The sequence below is a fragment of the Galeopterus variegatus genome, unplaced genomic scaffold, assembly GCF_000696425.1.
Source record: "Galeopterus variegatus unplaced genomic scaffold, G_variegatus-3.0.2 Scaffold198, whole genome shotgun sequence".
NCBI classification, from domain to species: Eukaryota; Metazoa; Chordata; class Mammalia; order Dermoptera; family Cynocephalidae; genus Galeopterus; species Galeopterus variegatus.
Window position 1 is genome coordinate 99,294 of NW_007726309.1, and position 24,632 is coordinate 123,925.

General features: G+C 48.8%; 1 protein-coding gene across 1 annotated transcript in view; it reads left to right on the forward strand.

The window, feature by feature from the left end:
* The first annotated feature begins 1,945 nt into the window (after window positions 1–1,945).
* LOC103584396 (B-cell lymphoma/leukemia 11B-like) overlaps window positions 1,946–24,632 on the forward strand; it is an 83,192-nt gene continuing 60,505 nt past the window's right edge. Inside the window, exons 1-2 of the mRNA XM_008565420.1 lie at window positions 1,946–1,994; window positions 7,431–7,799. Coding sequence (XP_008563642.1) covers window positions 1,946–1,994; window positions 7,431–7,799 — 418 coding nt within the window. The remainder of the gene's footprint in view (window positions 1,995–7,430; window positions 7,800–24,632) is intronic.

The window sequence follows — 24,632 nt, forward strand, 5'->3', positions numbered from 1 at the left end:
TCTTTGGGGACTGCACCCTGCACCACATGGTCAAGTTATTGATGCCTGCTGAGCAGCCTTCTCTGAAGACGATGTTAGCTGTGGACAAACTTACATAATTTTTAATGGGGAGGGAGCACAGAAGAACACCAGGAACGAACGTGTGTCATCCAGCTGCTCTGAGTATGGCTCTGTCACTTTGCAGCCCTCTTTATTTACTCACAGGACCTGACCTGGGGTTCTGTGTGCCCCTGCTCCCTGCTGCCACAAATCTTCTTTGCGGTCCTGGGGAGCCAAACGTCAGTGAGATCTGCTCACGATTTGTTCCCCGATTCTCCACCCCTCCCCGTTCGTTGACTGCCTCCTGGAGCAGTAGGTTTTCCCAGGACATGTATGGAAAGTGTCGAGAGCAGGCTCTTCAGAGGCACATGAGAGCAGAGGGACACACTTCTTGCGTCTTCTGCACGAGCCTGTGAGGGGGGTGAGCAGAACAGCCTCCTTTTACTGGCAAAAGTGACACTAGATCGTGGTTTGATTAATGGAGCTACATTCACGCGGACTTGCGTCCGGCATTTTGACATATGCAAGTCTTTTGTGTAGTTGCTGAAATTCAAGAAATTCATTCTTTTTTTTTCTTTCTGTGGCAGCTGATAATTTGCTTGGGTGTTGAATTAGCCAGCCCAGGCTATTTTACTGTAATGAAATCCCAGACCACACAAAATTAAATAACTTCAAAGTTAAAAAAAACAAAAAAACAAAAAAACCCCTCTGCTTTACGTAGCTATTTTCTGACCCCCTCCCTTCCACTGGACTGCTGAAATACAAATACATTTGTGAAAGGTTCTAATGAGTTCTCTGCTAAAACGTCATGCAGAATGAATCAGGAAAGTTGAATGCCAGTGTTATTGTGATTAACATATGCCTCAGAAATGGATGCAGTGCTAAAAATTAAAAACAAAAGAAAAAAAGGGGAGGGGATCATATTTAAATGCCCACCTTGGAAATGAGACGTTGAAAGCAGCTCTTGCCCTTGCTATTTCGCTGTTGGCCTCAGAGAATCTGAACTCCTCCAGCTAAAGCCTTGCAGTCCAGTGTCCTGGATGGAAGCCTTTTTCTTCTGCACCTTTGAAAAAGCATGATGTTAAATAAAACAAATCTCTTTATTTGGCCACAAGGAATGCTTTTATATCACATCATTATGAGCCCTGTTGTGGCCCTGAAGACTTAAGGTATTTGTAGTTTTATAGAACCTGCTAAATGTGTTTAGAAGGATTTCTACAAAAAGTAAAAGCAGTGGTAAATCTTTTTATTTTCTCTAAATAAATTATTTTATTTATCAAAACATAGAGGACTCCATTCTTTGGTATCATGGACTTAGCTTTTTATTTGTAGCCTTGTAGTAATGGCCAGGATCTGTGAATACACTGGAATGCTGTTTTCTTTATTCATTTGTTCTTTTTTCTGCTCTTGAAGTGGTGCGATCTGGACTCCTGAGCTCTGTTTTTGGGGTTCTGGAGAGATGTATGTGCTGCGGGAGGGGAGGAGGTTGGACCAAGTTTGTATAACAAGTTAGGATATTTTTTGGGAGCTGTCTTTCATCTGCCTAAGCATCCTAAAGCCAGGCTGAAGTTTTGTAGGACAATCTGTAGCTATGGTTCTTCTCCCCACACCGTGTGACTTTCCCGTCTGGAGTCTACCGACTAGGGCTACGTGAGTGAGGTTCTTCCTGTTCGCGGATCAGGAATCCCCACCCTCCTGGAAAGCAGGCCGGGCCCACACTTTCCCTCTTCTGGCCAGGTCAGCCATGATTCTGGTCATTTTCCTGGGAAAGGAAACCCACGTTGGTGATCATGTTTTGCACGGGCTGTCTTCTCTCCTCCCAGACGTCAGAAATGGTGAAAATTTCATTTTGAAGTGTGAGCTGCGGTTGGCATAGAACAGACCACCTTGTGGGGTGGTGGCCGCCATGTGGACCCATTCCTCCAGGGAGGAGGCCTTTGGAGGGTCTCCGGGAGGTACAGGGCTGTGATACCTGCAACAGGCTGGACTCCTCAGACCTACCGAGAGGGCAGGTGATCAGGGCAAGAGAGTTCATGTGTATGACGTTGCCACTTCAGAGCTGTGCCACATGTGTCCTAACCCTTCATGGCCCTGTGCCGGCATTCCTCCTAACACGTACCTTGCACTTATCTCCAGTCCCTTCTCCGCTGGGCACTTCATTATTCCCTCCGTTAGGAGAACTTCATAAAATCTCTTGTTGTGCCTTTAAGCGTCATCTAGTCATAGATTATTTTCTCCACCAAGAATTGATTCCTGCTTGCTCCCACCCACCCCTCTTCTTCCCCCCTCGCCATGGTTGTTATTTTCTCTGGGATCCAATAAATTAAAAATTGATGGCAGCACAGAAAGTGTTGTGCTTCGTTGAGTGCGTGTTGGTGGCGTTTCGGTGTCGCCTGGCGTCTCAGCCCTACCTCGAGTGTTCACGGGGAGGAGAGTGAAAAGATCCCTTTGCAGATTATTGGTGAGCATGGGCTTGCTGGCAAAGGCTCCATCTTCGTAGGAAGCAGGTGTAAAGTCTCGGGTGGATAGATGCTGAGCATTTCTTGTAAACACGCATACATATCATGATGGCGGCTGTGACGTTGGTGGCCACGATTTTAAGAGCCTGGCACCCCTCCCCCTAGCATCTTTCCCCTACCCACACTCCCATCACTGGAACAGTAATTCTGCATATGTTTCTCCCGAACTGTGTCTTAGCCATTAGAGATTTGGATATGAATCCAGGCAGGGTAAAGGGGAACACAAGCCCATGTGCTGTGTATTCAGCAATGCACGCGTGTGCTGTGTATGTAGCAATGCCCACATGTGTATATGTAGCAGTGCACACATGTGCTATGTATGTAGCAATGCACATGTGTGCGTGTACCCAGCAACACACATGCCTGAGCTCTGGGGACAGCAGGCAGCTGATCTCTTGGCTGGAATTCCCTGAAGGGCAGGTGCAGGGACAGTTGTTAGAGATGGACCAGGGCGGGGGGTGCTGTGTGTGGGGGAATCACTGGCCAGGTAAGGCCTTGCTGAGCTCTTGCAGCTGCTAGGGGCTTGTGGCTGCTTGGCTGGGCCGGTGTTAATGATGTCTTTCCATTTCTGTCTTCTGCCCCAAATTCCTTCCCAGCCAAGCTGAGGCATGGGGAAGTTTGTCTTAGGATCAAGCGCTTTCCTCTCCACTTACAACGATGTCCATTATTGTTTGTGAAGCCTGATTTCATTGCTTCTAAATGCGTTTACCAGCTGGGAGTAGGCCCAGCCTTGTAAATAAAATGTGGTTTTGTTGTAAAAGAAACTCTAAGTCTGTGTGTGATTGTGCCTGAGCGTGTGTGTGTGTAAATATGTATTTGTCTGGGCACTTAAGGATTTAACTTTTCAGAACTCACCCCAGTCCTCTGATATCTGACATTTGAACAAGTTGCCTGCTGTATCCATTTATTTTTCCTCTTAATGAGTCAAACATTTTAGCAATTGCTCTGCTTTATTCAGCTCCTAATATATTGAGAGCAGCAAAATTTTGCAGGGCTGCCTGACACTTGGGGAGCTTTCATAAAAGCTGAAATCATCTCAGAGGAAAACCTCATCATTTCCTTATTTTTTTAAGGCCCAATTTTGCTGGACAAGGCTGCGTGAAAGGCTGGATTTGTAGGTTCTGGGGATTTGAAAGGCTGTTTCTATTGGTCTTTTCTCTTTCCTGGTGCTTTCTCGTCTCTGGGTGGCAGTTTGGGCCACTCTGCCTGTCGGAGCGGAGGCCTAGTGCACTCAGGCTGTGAAGAGCCGTGAGACTCAGGTATCTACAGGGCAGAGAGGGAGGTAGTCGGAGGACCAGACAGGTTCTTTCTTTGCTCTTCTTAGGGCTTGGCCAAGTGGCTCTTTCCTCTTTTATTTTTCCCATCATCGATACAGTTCTAAGAAGGGACACACACACACACACACGTACCCTACATGCCTAGCTCGGTATCCGCCTGCCAGCGGAAATGAAACCACAGTCTTTGGGGGTGTCTCCGAAAGGCTCAAGCCACAAGCTTTCAGGCCCAGCCAGCTCCCTCGGTCTACCCGCTCTGACCCAGAAGTTGGATGGTTTTAGGGTTCAGGGTGACTCTGCTGCCTGAATGCTGGGGGTGACCTGGCTGCCTTTGCTTGGAAGTGTCTGACCAAACAGGCCAATGCTCAGAGCCCCACAACCTGGGGGGTGGGGAGAGGAAACCCCATTCTTTGGAGTCAGTGAACACCCTGTCGTCTCAGGGAGTTTTACTTTCAACGCTGAAAGTGGGAGGGGAAGGAGATTTTTTTTTCTGGTTTCTTTTCCTCCCTGACTCCCTTAGAGGCAGTGAGTTGTATTTCTGGTCTGGGAGGTGGAGATCCGAGTTCAGTGCTGAGCCCTGGAGCCCTGGATAATCCGGGGCTGTCTGTGGGATGCCAACAGGGCCTGGCTCCCCAGGTCGGTTGGCTGCAGGGGACTTGATGCAGGAATCAGAACTGCAGCACAGTAAATGGCTTTGGAGACCTTCAAACTCAATTACTGGGGCTCACAGGGCTTGCTGCATGAGGAAAGTGAAAAGGAAAAGACTGCCAAAAAGAGGACAGAATACCAGATGTTACCAAAAAAGAAAAAAAAAGGAGAAAAAGGAAAAAAAAAAACGCTTGTACTGAGTCTTGGCAAAAGAGGGAGTGGAGAAGGGGAGGGATGCTTGCGAATGAACAGGCAAAACGTGAACTTTGCTAATTTTTAAATTAGCCTGTGTTCCTTTTGAATTAGAGAATGAACTTGAAATTATGTAGCTTAAAACCTCCTAGCAGAGGAAAGCTTCATCTTGCTGGAGGATGGACGCAGTTGAAAAGTTCATGAAAAGCAAAAAGTAAACCGAAGATTAAATTAAAAAACAGAAAACACCTCCTCGCACACGGAAAGGACGATCAAGTTGGGAATGTGCACTTACTGTTGATTTTTTATGAAATGCTCTAATGATGCGCCAGGTGGTCAGTCTGGTGCAGGGGTGGCGTTTAAACCGGTACCAGGTATAGTTCCTTGCCCCGTTTCATTTGAATTCTCAATTTCATTTTGTCCTTTTTTTTTTTTTTTTTTTGCTTTTCAGCTCGTTTCCTTTGTGCCTCTTTTTTTTTTTTTTTTAAAGAAAACAATATTTTGACATCCTCCTCCCATTTATTAGAGCTCCTTTTCTAGAAATGGTGCACAATACATCCTTATATTTCTAAAGAACTGTTTTCACAGCCCTCTCCTTTGGCTCTGAAATTATGTATATGTAATTGGTAATTAAAGGTGCGAGCTTTTCAATATAAACAGTATTGCTCAATGTTAGATCATTAAAGGGAAAAGAGGCACCAAATAATTACCTTTTACATTCTGACAAACCGTTTGCAGGAATCCCGTCTCCCCCCAGAACCACTGTTTAGCGGGAAGGTTGTGATTACATTTTAACCATAGCAAAGCATCTTTTCATAAAATAAATTGGTAAATTAATTATGTAGCATTGTCTTCAAACTCCTTTTTAAGTAAACTCTGATTTCTTTTTAAAGTATAATTAATGGTTTCTGGGACTGGCTTTGTGAGGACTGTTTCTTTACCTTGTAGGCTTTTTTTTTTTTTTTTTTTTTTTTTTGTTGGAGACATGCAGACAACAGATTTTGGATTTCCTTATCTGTGGGGTGTTTTTGTACAGCCACATTTCTGATGCGTTTCTGCATTTAATTCACTGTGGGCCCTGTCTGCTTTTCTATAACCACAGGAAGGATCTCTAATTGTAATTTCCCTTCTCAGTGGTACCTACACCTCTACCTATCCACGCATAGTTCCTACGTGCACATTATACGTCATGTATTGTGTATTCTGTATTCAGTTTTACACATGGACTCTCATGGGATCTGAAGAAACTGTGTTCAGAAAATATAGAACAGTGATTTACATGTACAATGGAAGATGCCACAGAATTTTTTCCTTAAATTATCTGTCCTTTGGCTCTGGCCTGTCAGTAACTTCACTGCCATGGAATGTGTCTTCCCCCTTCCATTCCTTCTTGCCGTTCTTCTGCGGTTTTCAATATCCTTTCCTAAATACCATGCAACTTAAAATTTACCTGCTTCCTCAGGTTTCAGACCTTTGGCTGCCCCCCTTGCTTCTTTGAAGACCCCGCCACTTGTGCCTTCTGCACGACTGCTGACTTTTGCTTTTGCAAAATTCCCACCCAAATCTGGTCAGACCCCGAGGGGAATGTGAAACCTGCATACTGTCTACCTCTCTTTACTTATGACACTTTGGCCAGCTGAGTCTTCCAATTTTCCCTTGGGGTTGCTGCTTTTTGAGGCATTTATTAGCTTCAAATATTTTGGGTCCTATGCCCCCTATCAAAAAAAAAAAAAAAAAAAGGAAATCTATATCGGCTGCTAAAGAAATATAAAAACATACAGCCCACTGAAAGTGTGGTTTGAGTTCTGCCAAGAAATGCTTTTGGAGTCTGAAGAATTTTTTTCTTTTCTTTTTTTGGGAGTGAAAATAAAACCAATAAACAAAAAAGCACAGTGGGAGCTGATGAGTGTTGGGAGATCTACAAAGAGATGGAAGTCTGACCAGGAGCGGGGTGTTTGGCAGGGAGGCCTGGCCCCCCTCCTGCAGGCCATCCCTTTTGCTGCCTTGCTCTTTCCTGCTATAGTTTTTTGGAACCTGACACTCACTTGTTGCTTTCGGAGCATGTGGCCTTCTTTTTCTCAGAAGGACTGGCCCTCCAACGCCCGTCTGGGTTTCTGTTTTCTGGTTTGGTGTGCGGCCAGGTCTCAGGTAGAGGAATGTGAGTAGGACTCACATGAATGGGAAGGACATGAATGAAAGGTGTCAGCGAAGGGAGGGGCGGCAGCTCGGGCGGGCAGGGCTCAGGCTCGCTGCTTCTCAGCCTTGGATGCCCATTGGAATCACTGAGGAGTCTTTATGAAAAAAATACTGATGTTTGGTTCCCAATGTAATTGATCTGGGGTGCTGCCTGGGCCTTGGGATTTTTCAGTGCTCCTCCGGTGATTATCAGATATTGCCATGTTTGAGAGACACGTGTCTAGCTGATACTGTCAGCAGCCAGGATGTGTGTGTGTTCTTATGTTATGTTGGGGAAGAAATGGGCACCAAATAAACTAGAGCGCAGTAAGATCAGCACTGCTTAGGGCACAGCCTCTGGGAGCCATGGTGTTGCTCCCAGAGCCTCAGTTTGCCTGGCTATCACGTGCAGGATGGTGAACCCCTGATCCTGGGGGGGGGGGATCTGGCGAGCTCTAGCAGCTGGCAGCAGAGGGTGCCTGTCTCTTGGTGGGGAAGGGTTGGAACAAATGCCAGGTGCCTGTGACTGCCTAAGCCCACCTCTGTCTTCTCTGCCCCTCCCCCCTCTCCTTTCTGTCTCCAGCAGAGGCTGACCATGTGGAGGCCACCATCCTTGAAGAAGATGAGGGTCTGGAGATAGAGGAGCCAAGCGGCCTGGGGCTGATGGTGGGTGGCCCCGACCCTGACCTGCTCACCTGTGGCCAGTGTCAGATGAACTTCCCCCTGGGGGACATCCTGGTTTTTATAGAGCACAAGAAGAAGCAGTGTGGCGGCAGCCTGGGTGCCTGCTATGACAAAGGCCTGGACAAGGGCAGCCCGCCACCCTCCTCACGCTCCGAGCTCAGGAAAGTGTCCGAGCCGGTGGAGATTGGGATCCAGGTCACCCCCGATGAAGATGACCACCTGCTCTCACCCACGAAAGGCATCTGCCCCAAGCAGGAGAACATGGCAGGTATGGAACGTTGCGCTCGCCTGATTGCTGCCGAAGCCACCTCCCGGGTCCCATGCCCTCTGTCTGAGAGTATCGGTGCTGGGGGAGGGCCCACCATCCAGGTGACCCTCAGGAGGAGACAGGCCTGGGGCTCAGGGAGGCCCAACTGGCCAGTGCTTGCTTTGCTTTTGGCGATGGGACTCTGTCTTGGGGCCTAATCCAGAGGTGGCCAGGAGCACAGAGTGGAAATTTGGAAGTCTGGTTGGCCCTGTCTTTGCTGGTGATCTTGGTTTAGTCCCTGGTTTTGGAGCCAGACAGTCTTGGGTTGGAACCTGCTCTTCACAACGTGGACACGTCGGTTTCCCCATCTGTGAAGTGGAACTAAGGAAACTACCTCGTTAGGGTTGTTGTGAGGACTTACAAGACGCTGCTGCGTGTGGCAGTACCTGGTAGGCACTTATGCATGGGGGCACTTAATTTCTCCTCCCTCTTCTCTCTGGACTCAGTTTCCCATCTGTAAAAAGAGGGGCGTGGCCCCCTGATCTCAGAGGCCGCTTCTGATGTTGCCCGACTTTAAGGGGAGGTCTGGGGAAGGATTGTGGGAACTTGCTGGAGCGCTGTGCCCCTTGGGGGAGGCTGGACATGCCCTTTGGCATGTTTATCATCTGAAGAAAAGGTGTAGGGCCCCGTTGCCCCCTGGCATGGGCCTGTGTCTTCCAATCAGGTCTGCTCACCACAATGAGTTAGCATTAAATACCTCCCTCCTGGCCATGGCCATGGCATGCTGGAGCCTCTTCCAGGGAGCCATTGCTTTTTGCCCAGACCAGAGAGTTTGCTTCTGGTCTGTGCTTCTGAGTCCAGGAGGCCTGGGGAAGAAAGGAGGGCCCTGACTGGCCTGCGTCCCCTAAAAGTGGCAGCCTGTTTTAGAGCGAGACAGGCATCGGAATTCATGCAGAAGTTTCAAATCCTGCTGGTTGACTTTGGGCTAGCCATCTCCTGAGGCTGAGCCTCAGTTTCCCCATCTGTTGGGGAGTGAAAATACCAGCAGGGCTGATGAGAGGATTAAATGAATAGGGGCTCCATGAATGCTTTGCCAGTGGAACTTTTCTCTCGGAGATCACCTCTAGCCCTGCAGCATGCATGCAAGTAGATGGCCGACTGGGAAATATGTGGATTGATATCCCCTGTTCTTTGGTTATGGAAGCTAGCCATGGCGTTGGAGGGACTGAGGCTTTGGATTCTTCTAGGAGGGTGAGACGGATGGGTGTGGGCAGGGCCCCCCATCATCCAGGAGACAGACAGGAGAACGCAGGGACTTGGGGACTCACTTTACCCACCTGTACAAGGGGATGATTGATGAGATCTCTTTCTTGTGGGCAGACTGGAAGACTCCACTGAACCAGAGCAGCCTCTGGGTCTTGCCTTCTGGTGGGTGCCCTAGCATGAAATCTCTCCTGCTCCTTCCAAGATGCAAAGGGCGTTGAGAAAAATAACCAGCATGTCCAGGCCACATGGAAACACTGGCTTCTCAGTGCTGTGCAGATCCAAGCGACACTTCCTTCATTAGGGCTGAGGCAGCAGGCGAGAAAGGTGTTGGGTCCCTGTGCCTGTGTTGTCCGATGCTCGAGGGCTAGTTTTCACCAGCGATATAAACGCCTGCCATCAGTGCACACAGACCTTTCAGGCGTGGCCTCCGCCAAGGAGACGCAGGCCCCCTGTTTATGTTTCTGGAAAGACTTGCTGCCCTTGCCAAAAACATCCGAATCCTCATTTCATGTTGAAGGTGTTTCCCAATGAGAGACTGCAGATCACTGTGGGTAGGTTTGTTTAAGAAAGCGACTAAATATGATTTCATAAAAGGCAAAGTTAATCTCTAAAGCAGCTTTGTCCTTATCCTTCCTCCCCACCCCCACCCCCTGACTTTTTTTCCCCTGGATTGTAATGTTGCAGCAGCCTACAGTATTTTTATTTTATGTGTGACGAAAGATATTCTTGGCCTTTCTGTTCAGCAACAGGACGAATGGATTTCTTCCTTCTAGAAGAAATATGTAAAATAATCCCTTAGAAGTCTAAAGAGATATGTTTGTTGAAAGCATTTAAAATGTTACTTTAATCAAAGGCACAAAACAGTCTACATGCTGTGTCAGCTGAAGACGACCATTCCATTTGAACAGCACATCACGCTTTCCTTTATAGTCCCCATTTTTCCTATTTCCCTGCCTACTTTGGCACCAACTTTTCTTTTCTTTCTTTTTTTACTTAATAAGAAGGAAAGATGAAAGAATAAAACTTCAGTGGCTCAAATGTATAAAGTAATTTAATATGGTGGTAGCATTAATTATTTGAGCTTAATTGAATTCCAAGGACTGTGGTAGTTGCATTTTTTGTAGACAAGCCCTGTTTATTATTTCTCTGTGTAGATTAACAGTAAAGGAAACACAGATAACTTTCGGTTATTTATTGTAAAATAAATGTGTCAATTCATGTGTAAAGCAAGCTGCTCGAAGATAATTGAGTCTTTATATTTTAAGAGGGAGACTAGGAATCACGGGTGCTTCTCCGCCTGGGCTTCTGGAAATTTGAACAGCTGCCACCTAGGCCTCGACACTGCTGGTCCTGCCCTGCCTGTGGCCCCAAGGGGATCCTCCAGCTCTGCCATGCCCTGCTGTTGTCCCCAGGGCCTCGCTGGCCCTGGGCAGTAGCAGGTGAGCGGGTGGACATTAATTCTTGGGACTCGGCCTCTGGTTTGGCTCAGTTCTGCCCAGGCTTGGTCAAGTTCCAGGGGAGGTGGTCACAAGGGTCCCAGGGGCCATGATGGGGCCTCCAGACATGGACTGAAGGGCTGGCCTGCAAATATGAGGGGTCCCTCTCACCCTTAAGGGAGTCCCCAGGGTGAGGACTGCATTGGAGTTTCATTGCAGGAGGGTGTGGACCCCATGTCAGCCCTTTCCTTGGAACAGTCATTCTGGAGACAGGTATAAAAGGAGCACGTTTTCTTTCTTTCCTTTTTTTTTAATGATAGAGAAGTAGGAAGGTGGAAAGAGGAAGTTTCTGAAGCTTTGTCTCCTGGAGGACATTCATTCATTCATTCATTTAGCAACTGAGCACCTACGCCCTTCCCCCACCCTGGGCATCCCCACCTGGCTCACAGGTGAAGAGTCCTTGGGGAGGGAGAGGATGTCCTGCATGGGGGACGTGGCCCCAATGTGAGCTGGTATCAGCCCTGCTCCCTGAGCATCAGTGGTGGGCAGAGGGGGTCCTTTGCTGCTTGTTTCGAGGCCCATCTTGGCATAGGGGGTGGAGCTAGTCAGAGGTAGGGTCCTGGGCCTGGAGCTCTGGCTAGGGGCAGGCGTGGTGCCTCTGCCACACATCCACCTGTACAGGAGCTCTTCACCTTTCTCAAGACCCCCGTCTATTGCATCCCTCTGTCTCCACCGAGGGCTCTGATGGAGCACGGGAGATGGGAGCGGGCTTGCTCCTGGGAGGGAGGTGAGAGGAGGTCCAGGGTTTGAAAGAGCAGATGTCACGGAGCCGTTATGGGAGGGGCGTTTTGAGGAGGTGTGAGGAGAAAGGGGGCTTAGGGTTGTTTGGGGTTTGAAAGGCGTGTGCTACTGTGGGAAAGACCACAGCCCAAGTCTGAGCCTACCCGCCCTGCTCACTCCAGCCTGGGCAGCACTGCGACCTGAGCCGCAATTTCTCATCTGTGCATACGCCTAACGATAATTGTGACATTTATGATGTGTGCCTGGCACACGGTGGGGGTAGGTGTGCTGCACATAGGAGCTCTTCCTTACCACTGCTTTGCTTTCTAGTTCTGCCCATCTGTGGGTGCTAGGGTAGCTAATGAGGGTCTCCTTGGAATGGGGCTCCCCGTTAGGGTTGGGGGAAAACCTCCACTGGGTTCTGGGAATTCCACTATCAGAAACGATGTGAGAATGAGCTGGAATGCCCTGTGTGTCTTTTGTTGTTTTACTGGCACATAGTGATAGTCACTCTTTGCTGGATGTTCACCTGGGGAGCGGGCTGGGGTTTTGGGGGTTGAGGGTGCACGGGCTTTGGCGTCTCCTGGGTTGAATCCCAGCACGCTTACTCACCCCTGTCCACTTGGGTGAGTCACCTCACTTTTCCAGGCCTCAGTTTCCTGGTCTGCACCTACTTTTCAGCGTTATGCTGAGGATTACAAGGGACGAGGTGTGGAAAGTACCTTCCTAGCACAGGTTGGGCCAGAACAGTGGAAACTGCTGGAAAGCCAAGCTCAGGAAAGCATGTGGGGTGTTTGCTTTTCTCAACCAAGACTGTGAAAAACTTACCTGGGATGTCTCTCTTTGCGATTTCCTCCAGATTCCTCCCTAGATTTCCCATTTGATAGGCACCAAAGGGGAGGTGCTTGATCACAGGTAATTGGGTTTTGTGTGTTATCACCTCTTCCATAACCAAATGAAGCCAAAATGGGAGGAATTAGCTATCAGCTGTCACTCAGAGGCTTGCCTTTTGGCTTTTTTTTCCCTCCCCTCTCCAGACCCCGAATGTCAGTTTTCTGGAGAAGTTCAGGAGACAGGCAGCAGGTGACAGGAGGTGGCAGATCCCCCTGGGCTTGGAGGTGGCAGGCAGTCCCTGCTGTGATGTCCTTGCCTGCTCTATACATCTTCATCTGGAACCCGGGGAGGGCCAGGGATGCACCTGGGGGATTCTTGTAGCAAGCAGGGCACAGACAGGGCGCTTGGTTTGGGGTCCTAGTGATCTATTGCCGAGTAAAATGTGTTGTAGGAAATAGCAAGCAGGGCACAGACAGGGCGCTTGGTTTGGGGTCCTAGTGATCTATTGCCGAGTAAAATGTGTTGTAGGAAAGTAAAATGTTGTTGACAGGGCGCTTGGTTTGGGGTCCTAGTGATCTATTGCCGAGTAAAATGTGTTGTAGGAAAGGGCTTCTGATGAGCCCCAAAAATGTGTTGTAGGAAAGTAAAATGTTGTTGTATTCACACGTTTCCCTGAGAATGTTTGCTTCAGACTTTTAAAACTAAGTAAAATAAATGTCAAAAAAAAAAATTAGATTGGTCAGCGGGAGAAGCTAAATAACTAGTTTGTGCTGGAAACTGGAGATAAACCCCACTCACAGGTTATCTTAAAAAACTTGCAATTGATCTATTTAGAGTTGTTATTTTTCCTTCAAATTAAGATTAGTTAAATCCATGTGTATTGTGGCACGGATTATCTTTTTTTTTATTATTAAATCATGACAGCTGATTATTAGGTCTGTCTGCACAAGGAATAGTGCAGTGTTCTGTCTGAGAGACACGGTCCTGGGCTCAGGCATGGGGGCTGGGTGTTGGCAGGGCAGACCACAGAGCTCAGGCAGGGCTGGCAGGTGGTGGAGGAGGGGCTCTACCTGGTACTCATCACTGTGCTAGGTGCTTCTCTTGGGTTCTCTCACTTAATTCTTTATCCTTGAAATAGATATTTCTAACCCCACTTTGAGTCATGGCTCAGAGAGGTTAAGGGACTTGCCCAAGGTCACATAGCAAATTAGAGTCAGACCCGTGTCTGCCTGGCTTCCTTGGATAGTGAGGCATATGGAGGCTTTTAGGGAGGGGTGTTCTAACTCTGCCTGCCTGGCTGGAGGAGCCATTGGTGGCAGACATTACCTCTAGACCCCTAATCCCAGTTTCTTATAAAATGGAGATAACCTTTCTTATCTTTCAGGCTTGTTATAAAAGTTGATTTAGACAATGTCTATCTATAATAGGTCCCTGTTGGTTGTTGGCTGTTGTTAATAATAGAAATCCACCAGTGGCATGCAAAGGAAGTTTCTGGCCTCCTAGTCTAAGCTGGAAGGATCCCTTCCATTCCTACCTGTTCAGTGACTTGCCTGAGCTTACATAACCAGTTACTGGCAGACCTGAGTCCAGATCCCAATTATCTTGAGTCAGGACAGGTGACTTTTTGTCATACCAGGCTGTCCAGCCCTGTGGCTTTAGGTAAGCCATTTCACCTTGTGGGGTGCCAGTTGCCTTACCTGTAATTGCGGGTGAGCCATTCCTGTCCTGCTGGCCTCCCAGGAAGGTGGGAGATGGAAGCTACTGTGTAAACTGTACAAGCCAGAGCAGAGTGTCAGCAATGACAGTACGTGATTTTAGCACTGAGTTGCAGCTGAAAGTTTTACTGGGTTAAAAAAAATATATATATCGGTCAACCAATAGGGTAATATATTTTTTTCTTTTTAGGTTTGGGACCTTATTTACTGATTTACATAGGTGGTTCCATACTTCCAGCAGCACTCCAGGAAAGGGGGGAGAGCTGCGGGGAGAGAGAGAGGATCCCAAGGGCAGAACTGAACCAACAATCAGCCTCAGTTATTATTATTAGTAGGTTTTTTTATTTGACAGTAAATAGTTAGCAGTTGACTTAAGTTTTTTATTAGGCATTTGACAGGTTTTTTCCCCCCACTAATTTTCATACCTGACTAATGCATAACCACTAGTTCTAGAATCTATTAGGAGTGGGCTGTATGTTTGTAATGTGTGTGAATAAGGTACCCTGGCTGTCACCCCTGTGCCCTTGGGGTCATCTTTTCACTGAGGAAACAAAGAGATTGAGTTGTTTATATTTGGATTTTTAATGTAAGACATACTTATTAGATCTTACTATGTGCCAGTCACTGTCCTAAGAGCTTTGCAAATATTAACTGATTTAATCCTTCCTACAACCCTGGGAGGCAGGTGCTAGTCTCAACCCCACTTTGCAGAAGAGGAAACTGAAACACAGAGATGTTATTTGCCCAAGGTCACACAGCGGTGAGTAGGGTTCCAGGGTGTCAACTCCGGCAGTCACGCTCTTCCCCGTGGTGATGCCGTGGTTATACAGTATTTCAGCTAACCTTCCCATCCTCTGTCTCTGCCCTATGAAGGTGGTAAATCAGATATTACTTTCATTTTGCAGATGAGGCAACTGATTCATAGAGAGGTTAAGTACCTGGCACAGTCACCCCACAAGTCAGAGGCTTGGCTGTGCCTAGAAACCAGGCTCCCAACTTCCCAGGGAGGTATTGGGACTTCACTGGATCATCTCCTAAGGGATAGTGCCCTTCTTTAATTGTGGCTGGTGCAGGCCTCTTCTGCTTCTAACCGGGCAGAGTGATTTCCACTATGAGGGAGACTCTGTGATGGGACTTGGGGTCCAGAGTGGGATGAAAGAAGCATCTGTCCTGCCCAGTCTATGCATTGTGTCTCAACTGTGCATCTTGTGAGGAGGTGACTCCCCACTCCCCTCCCCCAGTCAGGTAGCAACAGGCAGGTGGGCCTCCTGGGTCTGGGGTGAGGAGGGGCAGGGATGGTGGACTCTGTCCCAAGATGTGGGGTGGTGTCCTTGTCATGTGGCTGACATGCTGTGTGACCTAGAGCAGGCTCTCCCCATCTCTGGGCCTAACCCCCAAGAGCTGAAATGTGAGGAGCCACCAGTGGTTTCCAACAGCTGCAAGAGCCAGGCAGGAGGGTGGGGGGAAGCCTCCACTTAAATCCCCCTAAATCCCTTTCTACCCAGCAACCCTGACTTTTCTCATTTTTTGCATATTGGGCTTAGGAAGTAAGTTTTCTCTGAAGAAATTAGTGGCTGACAATGAAAACTGTTACACTGGAAGATCAACAAAGCCATTCTGCTCTAGGCTGTGAAGATTCTTCTGGGAGAATTTGGTACAGAGTTTAATCTCCGGCCCCACAAAATCTGGACCTACCCTGGCCCACACATTGCTAGGTGCTGGTCAGTGACCTAAGCATGAGCTTCCAGAGGACAGGGCGTGACTGGGACTTGGAGGGCCTGAGCTGGACCCAGGGGAGAGGAGGCAAGGCTTCACAGGCTTTGTTTAATTTTGTTTGTAAGTGGGTTTCCTAGGTGCCCTCCTGATGGTTTGCTGGTTTTGATCTGGAGGGCCTTGGTGGCTCAGGAAGGAGAAGTCTATGCTCAGGGGAGGAATGTGGCGGGGAGGGCTGGGAAGGAGAGAGGTGGGATCTCTTCATGAGCCACAGGTCTGGGGAAGCATCTGCCTGCTGCTAAGAGAGACCCAGGACTCCTCAGGGTGAAAAATAGCAACCAAATGGCCTTTTGTTGGAGGCAAAAAGTCAGACTCTCCCATACCTGTTGTGGAAAGGAGAAGGCAGCTATTCAGATTCACCAGCCAAGGGCAGTGTCACCTCCTAGCCCAGGACAGCCCATCAAAGCAATGTTTGATGAGGGCTGTTGCCCCCAGGGCTGAGTGTCCGAGCAGCTTCCCTGGCCTTGAGGTAGCAGGTGTGGACACAGGCTCAATGGTGTGGGCAAACAGCCATGTGGGTCAGCGCGCACCCGAGATGAACCCAAATGCACACAGCCCTGCCGGCTGGCAGCCCCAGTGCCTGGGCTGTGCCCCAAGTGATGGAGCGCAAGTGAGGACATCTGCCCAATTGGGCAGTGTGGCCAGGAAACACACAGCAACCTCCTGACTTCAGATGCCAAAGGCCTCCTTGCAAGTAGTGGTGAAAGTGGCTTTGTTCCAAAGTCTTTCTGTGCATAGCTCAGCTTCTGGAGCATGTGGCCTGCCAGCAAGGGATTCCACGGTCCTCCCTTGGTGCTGGGGGGTCCTCCCTTGGTGCCGGGGGGTCCTCCCTTGGTGCTGGGGGCTGGGGACTGCCTGTTCTGGGCTCACTGTGGCAGCAACTGTCAGGATTCTTCTCTGTTAAGAAGAAAATAGGACAAACCTTCAGGTGACCCCTTCCCGCCCCCAGCAACAGGCTAAAAACGGTTGGGGTAGGTTGACCCCGCAAAACCAAATTCTCCTCTGAGGCTAAGCAGGTTCTTTTCCCCTCCCACCGAGAGTTCAAAGCCAACCAATTAAGAAACCTAAACAGTGTGGTCTTCTCCCTGCATCATTGGCTTGTAAAACTTTCCCTGCAAACGAGGCGACTTTATTCGCTGGGAGAAAGAAGTATGCGATTTTCCTGACCTGGACTTTGCTTTGGGGAGAAGCGGAGAGACAGAGAGATCATTTCTAGAAACAGACGGGGTCTCGAGGCAGCAAAGCGCGGCCACACTGCGCTGTCGGGGCGGTGTTGACCGGAGTGGGAGGTGTGGAAGGCCGAGAGCCGCGCGCTGTGGGGTGCACACCGGGACCTGCATCGTCGTCTCGAAATCCTCCCAGCTCCGCCGCTGAACCCCTTCCCCCGCTCCCATGGAACCAGGCTCCACTCGCTGCCCCGCTCACGCAGTTTCCCGTGTGCCCCGACGATTGCAACTTGCAGATTCGTCTGGCCCCCTCCGCCGACCTGCAGCAACCCTTCCCCCCACTCGGCCCCCTTTCCTGCCCCAGGAGTTGCTCACCCCCGGTAGATTATACCCGACCCCCAGCCGTCTGCCAGGCGGGGCAGGGACAGAGCTCCCCCGGCCCTGCTGACTTCAGGCCCCGGCCTCCAGGGTCTCAGAGGTTAGGGGTCCATGAGCCCCCGCTGCCTCTCCCAGCCGGAGCACACTATGGGCTTTGGGGCGCGGGGGCGGCCCGCACCTTTCGGACCCTGCACCCGGTCTGGTGCGGACACTTTGGAAACTTCGAAATTGCGCCGGGGCGTCTTCCCTGCGGGCGGTGCCCCTCCCCAGCCGGTCCCGGTTCCCGCCGGGCCACCACTGTCCTCACTCGCCCACGGCGTCTCCAGCCCGCGCCCGGGGCGCGCGGCTCTCCGCCCATCGGCCACCTCTTCCTGCTGTCCGGGACCCGGGCCCGCTGCGCGCGTTGATGGTGCCGAATTGAGGCGGGAGGGCTGAGGGGGCGCCAGGCCCATGCATAATTCGGGGGCTTAATGGGCCAGCTGCCCGAGCGGGAGGCGAGCGGCGGGCGGAGGCGCAGCTGACCCTGCCCGCGTCTGGCCTCGCCGGGAAGGCGCTCTCCTTTCTTCCTCTCCTGACAGTTCCCTTCCCCCTCTCGGCCCGGGTCCGAGAAGGCGGGGGGTGGGCGAGTCGAAGGGCTGGCCGCGGGGAGGCGGCTTCCTCCGTGCACTTTTGCCTTGGGGGGCGGGGGGCGTGCAGCGAGTGGGAGTCGCGTCGGACCCGCTCCCGAAGCGGTTGGAACGCACGTTTCCTCGTACCACTCTGCAGCCTTGAGTCTTTCAGGCGAGCCCCTCCCGCCCCCCCTCATCCCCCCCACCGCCCCTGTCCCCTGTCGGCCCCTCATCGGCCCCCTGTTGGTCCCCCGCCCAGCACAGCCGGGCGAGCACGCCCCTGGCCCGGGGCCAGCAGCCGGCGGAGAAGGATGGAGGCGGAGACCCAAGGTCAAGGGCGGGGAGGCCGCCGGCCTGGAGCCCCTTTGTGCTCGCGGGGCCGCCCCTACTCCACCAGTGTCCCCCTCCCCGGCTTCTGGGCGCGCGCCTGGGAGGGCGCCCTTCCTGGGAAGGGGGAATTGCATTTCAGGTCCCCTGAAAACTCCCGCCAGTGGCCCCCTGCCCGAAACCGCCGCGCGCCAGGGGCGGGTCTCCTGGCTGGGATGGCATTTGTCCCGGGTCCTGGGGGCGTCCGGACATCCTCGCCATTGCTCTGAAGGGTCCTGCGGTTCTTGGTCCGACAGAGCCGGGGCAGTTCCCTGGATCCAGGTGAGGCCCGGACGGAAGAAGCCTCAGAGTTACCTTGTACATTTTATGATCACGCTGGGGAGACAGTCCTGTCCAAAAGGGGTTTTCTTTGGAACCTTTTTCCCGCCCCCAGGGGCAGGAGAGGGAGCCTGCTCTTCTAGAGGGAATCCTGGGGCTGAGATTTTAAAACACTCGAGGACAGAAGTATTTTCCCAATTGTGTGGGAATGGAACCCTCCACTAGAGAGAGACACAAAGCCTGGTAGAATTACAGGGAATTAATGTCAGTCCTCCCTCCAGCCCCCGACTTCTCTTACAATACCCACCCCCCCAGAGAATTTGTTTGCAAATGGTCACCTTGCTAAGAGTCTCTATTTTCCTTCTTAAAAATTGGCTTCCAATTGTTTAAAGCACTCCGACAGGCCCTTAAAGACCCAGAAAAGCAGTAGTTGGACGCCCAATGAATGTGTCTACTACAAAGCTCTTAAGAAAATGTTCAAGCATTTTTCCAAAGCTGTTACTCTGGAAAGAAAAATGTATGCTGTTTGCCTGTAGAAGATTAAAAGTTTACCTTCACCATGACGGCTTTTCCAACCTAGGATTGGAACCACATCTCTATTTTCCAGTATTCAGAAATAAGTCTGAACCAAACAGAATAGATTTGCTTTAACAACAGTCAAGGTAGTTTAAAAAATAAGTACATACATATATATGTATGATTTGGGTCAGAAACAGTACATTGCACCTCTTGTGCTCTCAGGACTAAGGTATTATGTAAACAATGCCTTCGTGGCATTTTGAATAAGAGTTAATCTTAAGAACTCTCAGATTTAGCTAACCCCAACTCTGAGCAGCTAGCTTTTCTGGTGGAGGACTAGGACTCTGAAGGTATTTGTCAGTTTGTACTTTGAAAGGCCTACGGAAAAGGTAACAAATTCAACACCAGGGAACTCAAAGCACTGCCAGTCCTGGACAGGAAGGTTTTCATATCTGCCTGAACTTGCTGGTTGATGTCTCAGACGTCCATTTATAACAGTTGTAACAAGATAGAATCTGCCTCTGAATATCTGTAAATATGGGTAAAGATCACAATCCGGCACTCATAATGGCCCAAGACGAAAAGTCAGATTCTTGTGTGTGATTAATATTTATGTTACCGGATTCCTTTACAGAAAGAGAGATGAAACACTAATTATGTGTGTGTGTGTGTTGGAGGGGCCCCATCCGAGGTCTCTGCAGTTCGTTGAGAGAGATGTACATTTTAGTATTTTTGGAGACAAGGTGTGTGTGGAGTTAATTGTTCATGTCTTGCTTGAAAGACAAGTAACCTGTGGTTGGCTGACTTGATGTCTGTGACTCCGAGGAGGCCAACTTATCATCTCTGTTTTTTCTATTTTGACGACTCAACAGTGACAGAAATTAGGTGTGATTTCTCCCTGTAGGTTTGGGTTAAGGCTTGGGGCAGAATTGTGGAAGGTTCTTGTCCAGAATCTTCCTCCAGAAGAGCCCGAAGCCCCCAGGGTGCTCTCGTTTCTTCGGAGGGCACACACCTTTCAGTGCCTGAGTGGCAGGTGGGCTGTCTTGTGGTATGTTGTACTGAGCCCTGGGATGTGTTTGCAGGGCACAGGTACATTTGCCTTGCTTTGTTCAGGAACAGTGTGTGAGAGATTTGCTTGGAGATGGGGAATTTTTGTCAGCCGGATCATGTGGAAATACCAGTGGAATTGGTAGCCAGTGTGATCCTGGGGATGCTTCCTTTGGCGGTGCTGTTAAGCATGTTCAGTTTTATTGCTTTGAGAAATCTAGATTTTCTTAGAGGATTTTCTGCAAGTTTGGCTTCCCAGAGCAGCACCTGAATCCTGGCTAGACATTCAGTAAATATTTGTTGTTGTTGGAGTGTCAGGGGCCGCCGCAGTGTTAAAGCATCAGAATCGAGAGGCTGGCATGGGGTGTTGCTTAGTCTCAAATGTATTTACTATCTAAATAGCCCAGGGCAAACCAGTTCATCTGTTAGTTTCTTCATCTATAAAATGGGGATAGCCAATTGTTTACTTTCCTGTCAGCATCCAGATATGAAAACAAACCAGTTGGTAGGAATGAAGCAATTGCTGATTTCAAAGATATCATAAAAATGGAGACTGTTATTGTTCAGTCCACGGGGGCAGGGTGACTAATTTGCAAAGGGGAACGGAATCAAATAACTGCTTGTATAGGGTGTCATTTTTAACTCAAGAAGGAAGAATTAGGGGTTTTGAGAGGACATTGGGGGGGAGGATTTTCAATTTAGTAACCTAATACCAATAGGAAACACTCCTCCTCCACCCCCATTCATTTTAGAGGACTGCTCCCCGTAGCTCCTTGGGGACCGTGACATGATTTAGAATCCTAACACTGAATAGTGTTGCTATGGCCCTTGACTGGGATATACCAGAAAAGGTATTTTCCCCCAATATTTGGTTTCTGGCCCCAAAAGGAGAGGAGTTGGACAGGGAGAATATAGACTTGGATTGGGGAGTAATGCATACAGCAGGCAGCCTTTAAGTGCACAGTTTTGCTAGGTGCAGGTGAGGAAGCAACTTAGTGCAGACTGGTGAGGAAATTCTCATTTTCCTTTTGCCGCCACCTTTCAGAGCTAACAAAAATTGGCATTTATCCCCATAGAGTACACAGCTGGCTGCTACGAAGTGGTACCCGCACTGGGAAGAAGGGGGCCTCAGGTGTCCTGCTGGGGCTCCATGTTACTTTTTTGATGTTGTTTTTCTTTCGAAGAGGCTTGGTTTATTTTTTTCTAGCAAATGCTGGATGACTTGAATTGGATTTTTAATACGAATAACTTCTGGGTTAGTCTCTCTAGTTAGGAAATCCGAATACGTTCTCTATAGATTTGGTTTATTCACCCTGGCAGGGCCAAGATGTCAGGCTTGGGTTCTGGGGTGGCAGTGGGTGAGTGTGGCGCTCCGCCTTCTCCACAGGGGGCCTTGACAGAGCCCTTGTTCCCTGGCATTGGAGCTGGAACCGGGTGGGGTGGGGGACGGCAGATACCCCGAGTCTGTGTTGGTGTGGGCTTGGAGCCAGAGCTGTCTGGTGCTTCTTAATTGGATACAGATCTAAGTAAATTCCACGTGGGCATGCAAGGATGGGCGAGGAAGGTAGTGATATTTCTCCCTCTGTCCCCCGTGGCTGAATTGGGACACTCGTAACCTCCTAACCTGGTGGGCCTGTCCTCCTTGTCGCTGTACCCAGCCCACATGGTTTGCAAAAAAGGTAGGGAAGCAGGCGACCAGATCATGCAACGCCCATGTAAATATTGTTTGTATGATTTGGGTCTTCCATCTTTTGTTAGTGGCAGCTCGTTAATTAACCGGGAGATTAGTGCTGCCTTCTTTTGACACATGCATGTATTTTGGGGTAGAAGATTCTTGTTCTCCTAAAACTCTGAATCGAGCCGCTCAGGAAGTCTTTCTACAGTGCTGCGGGCCTCTCTCCCACCCCCCACCCCTATTGTCCCCCCACTCCCCTTTCCCTGTGCCCTCCTACCCACCCTTCCCTTAAACTCAAGTGGGCTTGTAGTCGAGTGGAGGACAGACACGTTAAACACAGCTAAATAAATCATGTTTACGCTTGGCGTTCTTGGTAGTGAAAAATCTGTTGGCTGTTTTTACTTCCTTATTTCTCAGCATTTGCTTCCTACCTGTTTTTGAGCACATGCCCAGAAATAGTAGTTTTGTCAAATGAGGGGATAATGCCAGCCAGCCTTTCTCGCTGCCAAGGAAGCTGCTGGATTTTGCAAAACAGAGTGACGTTTTTTTAGTGACACTGATGTTTTTTTCAAAGAAATTAGGATGTAGAATAAGGGTATTAAAATGCACTTAGGGAAGGAAAAAAAAAAAGCTACCCATTCACCCCTGCAGCACAGGGACATGCAGCAAGTCAAAGAAATTAGGATGTAGAATAAGGGTATTAAAATGCACTTAGGGAAGGAAAAAAAAAAAAGCTACCCATTCACCCCTGCAGCACAGGGACATGCAGCAAGCAGGTTTAGAGAAGAAAGGTCTCATTTTTGTTTGCACTTGGCCGCTCCAAGGGTAGGAGGCAGCCGTCAGAGCCTGGGAGGCTGCTCTGGGCCCAGAGAGCTGAGTCAGGTTCCCCAAGACTTAATTTTCTCTGCCATTTTGGTGATGTGGTGCAAAGATTTTTTTTTCCCTCTTTTTCTTTTTGATTTTGTATCTGTTTAGTTCTGAGGCCTCCTGAGTAGACTCGTTGCATTCTTTCTCTGAGGTTACAGTTAGATTCTCCTCCCGGTCTGGATTTGGAGCTTGGGATCCTAGTTACACTATCATCGTTTATATATAAGAACAGCCACGGAGGCCTCCCTTCCTCTGGCGTCATCCCCAGTGTTGTTTTGGGGGTATCTGAAAAGTCATTTTCAAGATGGGCAGAGAACATCCTGGATAATTATAGCTACATATAGGCTGTAGATTAAAAAAAATTTTTTTTTTTTAAGAAACAGTTTCAAAAACAAGTAAGTGTCAAGTAAACGCCGGGCACTTCTGTAAGGAGGTGAGGCTTGTCTTGTAACGGAATCTTTTTCAGGGTTTCTGCTGTGAGTGCTGAGGTCCAGCACATCAGCTGTTTCAGACAGCCAAGGAAAAAAAAATTACAACAAAATCAAAGTCAGCGTGCTATGATTTGCCCCCAATTTCTAATGGGAATACTCTGCAATAGAAATATTTCCATTGAGGACTGCACTGCCGGTTTCTTTAATTACATTAAATAGCGGTATAAACCTCAGCTGAACGTAAACCTCTGTTACAAGCGGCATCGCGAGCGTGGCTAGATTGAATCGTAAGGAGCAATGTTACTAGTGTTAATGTGCTAACAATCTTTATTAAATTAATCCCACGAAGTGTTAATTTTTACAAATTTTGTTGTGCGCACACGGCATGTCACCGCCGGTGTGTTAGGAGATGAAAATGGATTTCACATCAAAAAATAAGAAGGTGGCTGTCAGACTGATCCCTTAGAAGAAAATTTATGATTTTTGCCGTCAAATGCTACCCGTGCTGAAAAGAAGGTTCACAATATGTATATTAAATGCCATCTACATACAGAAAACTGAGTTAAAGGAACTACTTCGTTGAAAGTAATTACAGGCCTGTTCAATTTTTTAGTCAGTGACATTTCAGACTTGGCTTAGAAACATAAAGAGGCCATAGAAAGATTTTGTTCTTACGTGATGCAAAGCAGTAAGACTCAGTATTCTATATGTCTATTAGAAAAAGGTAAAAAGAAATGAAAGGAAAAGAAAAGACTCAATCCTCAGTAAAAGCCAGGGGATTTTTTATTAACAATAGTAGAGATCAATTTCCTATAACGCTAATAAATGCAAGTAAAAACAAAATATGCATTTAAACTATAGCAGGTTTCCCTTTTTTACAATTTGATTTTTTCTCTTTTTTCTTTCTTTCCTTTTTGAAAATCTTCTACTAACCACGTTTATTCCTATTCCATCTAAAACAAGAAATCCTGCTGGTCCTGTGGTTGCAAATTCCCTTACTGCCCAGGTAGAATTTTATGGTCTGATCTTAAAAAGGTTGATGACGCTTAAATTCCTCAAACCCACAAGTCCATCTGCACCTGGAATTTGAGTCCCCTTTCCTGGCTGCTCTGGGCTTGAGTCATCGCAATAACCTCCTTGCTGGGCACTCCGTTTTTTTTATGTTCTTTTTGTTGGCTGGGCTGTGTTTTTTTCATTCTTAATTCCCTGGGATTCTCACAGTTCATACCCGCCCCTTCTGTTTATTCCGTGGTTCTATCTGCGCATGGCAGTTGAGCAAAAGCTGGCGTTGGAGTTTGTGGGTCCTTCGAACCACAACAACTTCCTGAACTCACCAGTTTTTAAACATGTTTTATGGAGGACCAGATTTTTAACAAGCATTGAGATTCAGTGTTTCCAGGTTATTCCTCAGAGGTCAGGGACAGTGGATGGTGGGGGAAAGAAAAAAATGTCCTGAGTTTACAACTCACTCTAGGTATCAGGTCTGAAGACTCGTTTCCGGTTTATTTCCCTCATGTGTCATGTGACTTCTGTCTCCACTATGGAATCCCCCCGCCCCCCAGCTCTAAATGAGTGGGGAAGTAGGGACATGTGTAAGGGATGCCTGGCCATGCTTGTCTTTGGAGTCTGGCCCCTATGTTCCATCTGAGAAAGGGCTGCAGGGTCCTGACCCCAAGTCCCAAATGCTTCATGCTTGGAATCCAAGTGCTTTAAC